This window comes from Barbus barbus (assembly GCF_936440315.1).
Source record: "Barbus barbus genome assembly, chromosome: 1".
Lineage (NCBI taxonomy): Eukaryota > Metazoa > Chordata > Actinopteri > Cypriniformes > Cyprinidae > Barbus > Barbus barbus.
Window position 1 is genome coordinate 40,812,060 of NC_136729.1, and position 7,344 is coordinate 40,819,403.

At 39.0% G+C, this 7,344-nt stretch overlaps 1 protein-coding gene across 1 annotated transcript; it reads left to right on the forward strand.

The window, feature by feature from the left end:
• Positions 1-853: 853 nt before the first annotated feature.
• Positions 854-6,048, forward strand: LOC306876567 (fibroblast growth factor 4B-like). Its single transcript, XM_079427857.1, has 3 exons — positions 854-1,526; positions 2,660-2,763; positions 3,530-6,048. Exons 1-3 carry the CDS (start codon positions 1,232-1,234, stop codon positions 3,704-3,706), a joined length of 576 nt encoding a protein of 191 aa, XP_079283983.1. The 5' UTR covers positions 854-1,231; the 3' UTR covers positions 3,707-6,048.
• Positions 6,049-7,344: the final 1,296 nt, after the last annotated feature.

Sequence of the window (7,344 nt, forward strand, 5' to 3'; positions counted from 1 at the left end):
AGCTCCTTTACAGACTTCAGAAATTATGTTTGCGCATCAACGTCTGTCATAACAATTTATGTCATTATAAGCATACCATTTCCATATTTTCTTTTTCCAGAGTATTGTTCTTTCGCGGAACAGGGCCGCTTTTTTCTTGAATTTGTATTTGTAGTTAGTTCGAATTCGACTTTTGTTTTTTTCCTGTTATTGTACGGTCTCCTGCTTGACACTGCAGTCTGTTAAGGTTGTGATTTCCGAAAACATCCTCCCATGCATAAATTATTTTATTTCTGTCCGATTATAAAGGAAGCAAAGACTCAACTATATATAAAGCGAATTGTTGAGGGGTTTTGCAAAGCGCATAGCCTAAACCAAACTTAATTCGACGTATTTTATATGAAAGATTTTATTTTAAAAATACTTTTCAATAACGACAAAAAGCCATGGCACTTTGCACCTGCCGCCAAATAGACCTTTGCGAAAAGAAATATAGTTGCAGAACGCGGGTAACCATAGCAACGGATCATTATCACTGGATACATTCTGAAAAAAAGTAGTAGGCTACCATCATTTGTCACTTTAACACACTCTTATATTATTGAAGGTAGTTAAGAAAAATTAAGTTCTTTATTATAGGCGCAACAAAGCAATAATGCGCGAGATGACCATTTACAGCTTCTTGCGTTGAAAGTCATTCGGACGCAGGTTTGAGACTGATAAAGACATTATTCCCATAGACAACAGCATTGCACTGTCAAAGTTAACGAATGTTTTTTTATTGTAAGGGATCGGTTATGACGTTTGCCTCTCTCACTCGCACGCGCGCACACACGCGCGCTGTAGTCTCACTGCCCACGGCATGGACGTGCGCACATTATAAGGAATCAGTGTGCTCAGAGTGGCGCAGAAGGCTGCTCCGTCATGAACTAGGTAGTGTGTGATGTCATTTCGCTGCAGATATAAATATCATCGGCAAGGGAAAAGTGGCATGGCTGAGCGAGGCTAGAATTGACGGTCAACATTTTCCTATTTTTGTGTGAAAACAAAACAGCTTGAACACCAGTCTGAAGTGTAGTGTCTTGAGAGGAAACCCACTGAGCGCGACTTCATGCCGCTCACAAGGGTTGGCCGTAGCTCTGTCCTTGAGTAAGCCGTTTTGTGCGTCTTTTTGGCTGCCGACACAAATACAGAGAAAGACGATAGTTTGGTGTCTTCAACTCTTTCAGACGCTCACGTACCGCTCAGAAGGATGAGTGTCCATTCGGCCCTATTACCAATATTGGTCTTAGGGCTTATGACAAGCTCAGTGCGCTGCGCTCCGCTGCCCGGTGGGCAGAACGGACCCGTGGAGCGACGCTGGGAGACCCTCTACACGCGTTCTCTAGCCAGAATCCCCGGGGAAAAAAGAGATATCAGCCGGGACAGTGAATATCTCACGGGCATTAAAAGACTGCGACGTCTCTACTGCAATGTTGGCATTGGGTTTCATCTCCAAGTATTACCGGACGGTAGAATTACCGGCGTGCACAACGAAAACCGTTACAGTAAGTTTCATCTGTTATTTGTACTTATGCATGCTGGATCGGCTGTTGGATTTGAAACTGTCACCCAAATGAAATTGAATTACGAAAAAGAATTAGCTTACAGAATTAAGAAAAGTAAAAAAAAAAAAAAATCCTTTATGAACACAAATAACGCGCAGTGGCTGTCATTCAGTAAAAATAACTGTAATAAAACACGAATTAAACATCATGCCATGTTTGATAACATCAACAAAGCCTGTTGTAGCGCTTCCATTTACATTTCCCAAATCTAGTCAGGTGTGGTAGTGCACCAGCATCTGGCATCCTGCATTACGCACGCAACAGGTCTCTGTAACCAGAGCAGGACAGGAACCTGGCCAAAATCCCAAGCCTAAAGTTAGGAGCGAGATAAACTCATCCTTTACGGTAGATTAACCCTTCACTCTATTAAAAAATAAAGGTTCTTCAGTGATTATTTGGTACAGAAGCATTTTGGCTGTATGGGTTCTTGAGTTGCTGTATGCTTCTTTAGAGAATGTTCAGTCTATTACACACCAGTACAGATGGTTTTCTAAAGAACTACAGATTGAATTGTTTTGAAATTTACAATGTCTTCTTTTGACATTAGGCTAAAACAAAACATTTCTGAGACCATAACTTTAAGAATTTCAACCTAATGTAAATTCAAGGCAAATGCAATATATAATAGGCGTTCTAAACATCTGTGTTGACGCACTTCATATGTTTCTAAGAACAAACTCAAGAAGTAGGCTACTGGTTATGTTTGTCAACATTCATCACAGACAAAACAAACAGTAGTTATTTGATCATTATAGGATCTGATAATAAAAATATCAATCAAAGCTTCAATTTAATAAAACATTGGTGGTGATTCATTGGGGAAAGACGTGGTTAAAAAAAAAAGCAGTCAAGTCATTTAAAAATACATCTTTTACAGAGAAAGAATAGATGCGATATTGCGTTTGGGAAATTTGAAGAGGCGGAAAGTGTCATTTCCTTCAAAAAGGATGCTCTGGCAACTTAAACGTAAACACGTACAATTTTTAGAAAGGCAGTCGTGGTTGGGAGTTGCCAGACAGGGCTAAAGATATAAGCCAAACAAGGTCATTTATTTTCTTTGTTGTGTGTTTAAGGTCTTCTTGAGATATCTCCGGTGGAGAGGGGAGTTGTGACACTGTTTGGCGTCCGGAGCGGGCTATTCGTGGCCATGAACAGCAAAGGGAAGCTTTTCGGATCTGTGAGTATGAAATGATTTACAACGGGTTTCCGCCCGTGAATGTTCTTATCAGAGCTCTATGACATATCACCCTGTACTTGAGATGTATCCCCTCACCACCGACCTCCCCCCTCCCCGTCCCACAGTCTCCGACAGCGTTACATTGTTGAACTGAGTTGTGGCGTGCTTCCAGTGACTACTGGTGTTTTCATTGTGGGACGGACAGACCCAGGAACGGTTGCGCAGTAGATCATTCGGACTACGCATTCCATTCTTAGCATTACCAGCCAACACATGCACCTACTGTCCTTCCCAGTCAGAGTAAAGATGAACTGGCCAAAGAGGACCACCCAAACACCATACAGATACCCTCTCCGATTTCTTCACGCATAGACTGACCAAGACCCCCAAAACACCTTTATGTTTCTATGACCCAAAAATCGCGTATTTGATGATAGATGTCATTTTAAACCAGTCAGGCCAAGCCATGGTTCTATTAACTTTGGTTGTCCCTCCCAAAACAATCATGAGTATAGATCAAAGCTGTAGATTATAAAATATGATAAACAGTTTCTTCTGTTTACTGCATAAAATCCCTCGATGTAAAAAGAACGTCGCTATATTACTTAATCAAAATGCAGATGATAGGGCCTATATGTTATGACTCATGAGACGGCCTAATGAAATGTCAATGAAAATAATAATTGCTAAGTCTCTTTTTTATTGTAGATGCAGTTCACAGATGAATGCGAAAATAATCATTTCTATGTTCTTTTTTTTATTGTAGACGCAGTTCACAGATGAATGCAAGTTCAGAGAAAAGCTCCTTGCAAATAATTACAATGCGTACGAATCGCTGGCACATCCCGGGATGTACATCGGACTGAGTAAGACTGGCAAAACAAAAAAAGGAAATCGAGTATCGACATCCATGACAGTGACACATTTCTTGCCTAGAATTTGAGCTCATTTGGAGAGGCGCAAGGCGGAGGAAGGACATGCACTTTCTACAGAAGTTACATGTGAGGTTAAGTGTATCGTGTCATGTATGTAAATATTAGACTATTTATATCTGTTGATTTTATATTCATCACAACGTCCTCTTTCCGAGGTGAAAGACAACAATTAATTTATTTGTTATTTGTTAATTTATCCTCATTGCTGCTACCACGTGTTCATATACAAGTGAAATTCCTACAATGTAATTTTTTTTTTTTTTTTTGCACTGTTTGTGTTGTTCCAAAGCAACGGTTTTGGAGAGGCAGTCAGTGTAGACGCCACATTTATTTGCTCGCGAATGAAAACAAGGTTTCACATTTTCTGATGGTGTAGCCTACAGTCATTGGGAAGGTTTTGGAAAGACGCGTCTGCTGAACGATCAACACTGAGAGAAACACTATCCGTCGCAGCCCCGTTTTCAATCACGACAAATGAAATATGGCGTCTACGCTGACTAAGGTCCTTCGTTGGAAATAATATGCAAGTCTTAGGTCAAGCCTCCAATCGTTAAGGTGTATCAACCCCCATAGTATTAGCACTGGAGCAATTGTCCAATGTCTGAGCTCCTTTGTGCGGAGCTCGGATCTAACTGAAGCAGTATCGGCTTACTCTAGCTTACTGAAGTTCTACCCCTTCAAATCTGTTTTTAGCTCTGCCGGGGGGTTGAACTTTGAACTTATCTGCAGTCAATCTTTGTCACATCTCTAAGGCTCTGGATAGAGAGAGGTAGCTTCTTTAACATATAGACATTAATTTAAAAATTCAAAGGCATTGCAGTGCAGATACTGTACCCTGAGCGCCTTTAAAGAGACATGCTGTACAAAGTCAAGTTCAAGTCAGTCTTTGCTGGGTGTCTGGGGGGAAATTAGTCATGTTAAAAATCAGTATTTTTCTATTGTGGTAACACAGAAACAAAGAAATGACAGTGTTGTGTGTAAGTGAACGAAGAGTTAAGGTAAAAACAACTTCCACAGTGAGTTACGAGGAGGCATATTGCCCACATTTTTTGTCGTTTTCTACCTCATGCAGTTTCCAACTGACAGTTTCCTACTTTGAAAATCAGCTGACATAGAATATGTTTAGTTCCTAGTTGCTCTTCTGAGTCTTCTGAGGCTACTGCTTCTCCGTGAAATTCTGGCGGCCATTGCGTCCTAGTTGCGCCTTGTCACGTTTGTGCTATCTTTACCCTGTGATTTACTTTTAGAAAGGATAATCATGTTGGAAATATTTGCAGACAGCTGTTAGACTATACTATATGCTCAACCAGTAACCCTATATTTTTCTTTATATATTTTGTAAATGCAATATGGTGCAAAACTGAGAAGCTGCTTTAAAAATGGTATATGATGTTAGTAAAATAAATATTACGATATGATGCATTCATGCAGGGATAAACAAGCTTTCCATCTTGAAACTTTAAAAACACATATTCGAGAGATTATCTTTAAAAAAAGCATTCCTTATATTCATCGAAATGGCCTGCAGGTACACTTAATTGAAAGAAACTATAAATGTACCTGAGTGTAAACTAAACTGAAAATTATGGGCTTCAAGAAGATTTAAAGAAAGCATTAAAGAACAATTTTGAAGCTAAACTGACCGATTGACCTCAAAAGCATGAACACATTCACATGGTTTTATTTAGTGTAATCTCAAAGCCGTGGTATTTCAGTCGTTGCGTGTCCAAATTTGCCATTTGTTTCTTACCATGCCCTGTCTGGATGTGCACATCAATTAGTTTCACTTGATGACTCTGAGCTACCTGAGCTATAAGGCTGGAGGAGGGAGTGTTTCTCTTTTACACAGCTGTGCCAAACCTCTTTCCAAATGGACATGATTTGCATCAGTGTGGATGTTGTTTACAATAGACCGAATGGTCACTGAAGGCAAATTGTCCCTCTGACCCTCATTACAATGTAGAACTGACACAAAGCATTAGTCTTGATTTGTTTAACCAAAAAAATGCAATATCAACAGGCATGACCTAGTAGCCTGAGATTAGTGGAAACAGAACATCCTTGTCTTTCAATACAACAATGTTTTTTAATGTGTTTATGAACAGGGATGTGGTGTATTAAAATAAACTATATACCATTTCTCTGTCAGTTCCCATACAGTTATGTTTGCATCCATGGCAGAGCTCTAGTAAACGGGCTGACGTCTGAGTCCTGTAGTAGTGTGCTCTGAATCCTGTTTTACCAAATATTGTCTGTAGTTTTATACAGGTCTTGTTAAATATTGTGATGTATGTGCTGTGCACATGATGATACCCTAACTTAAATGGAAGTTATTAAATATGTAAATCATACTGGTCTGAGTGTTTTTAATTCTTTCTTCAAAAGCACAAGAAGGTTCAATGAAACTGACAGCTGTGGTGCAGGCACAAAACACGTAAAACTAGAATATCTCCCAACATAACTATAGAAAGGGGCCTTTCCCTGGTGAAGCTAAAAATACGCTCACAGACTTGTGTCACTAGACTATGCGGGCCCGCCTGGAGTGCTGTGCCTGATATTTCTACAAGGACAGAACCGCCAAGACTCTCTACTGCTGTTATTTAACTTGCCAAGGCCCAGTTTACAGATTGGGTGGTTTTGCCATCCACAAAGCCAAGCGGTCACTCCTGGGAGTGGAAACCTCTCTTTCAACTTCTGTGAATGTTTCCAAAGGTTCAGAGGAGGACTCCACTGAAGCCCTTCCAGGCATGCGGTTCCATGAAAGGGGACCCCGTTTAAAGTGGTGTGGGCCCTTCCTTTTTCTGTGTGCTGACTAATGAGCAGATATGTCAGACTGGCCTTTGTGAGGCCACGATTGGCTTTTACTCTAGATCAACTGCCAATGCTATTGTCTTTCTTTAGTACAATCCACAAACTGACATTTTATGCAAAGAGAGTTATGCATTTCCATGTTGTATAGCACGTGAGTGTAGGAAAACAAAAGGAGACATGAATGACAAAGGACAATCCGCATCCACCCAAACATCCATTTAGTTGTCTTTTATCTGTAACAATAAACACTTATTTATTTATTTGTTTATTTTACTTTGAACAGTTAAAATATACTTACATTTACATTCAACAGGTGAGAGGGGCAAAAAAAAAAAAGTCCATGAAAAAAATAAAATAAATAAAATTTAAAATGCATTCCAAATTCAGGTTGGAATTCAGGTTGGTTCTTATAGTTAAAAAAAACTAAAGAACATTTATAACATGTTTAAATTTAATAACTTAAAAATGTCATGTGGTGTAACCATCAAGTAAAAAACATTAACATAACTTTCCTTACACCTTGAATAAATGTGCATACATATTCGTGTTGTTAAATTATTTTTAGAAATATAATGAATTATTAATTTATAAATATCATACGTTTTTGGGAGGTGGAACCACATGACATTTTTTACCTGAAGTAACGGTGACTTGTCATAAATTATCAGATTATCCTATATTTTATCATATGTTTTTCTGAATGTTGGCTGCACTACATGACTTTGGTTTTGTGGACAAAAACCTTATTTAATGAAACGTTATATATATTTATTTATTAATTATGATATAAGAACAGTTAATCTTTTTCACGTTATATCCCTTCAAAAACACCTAA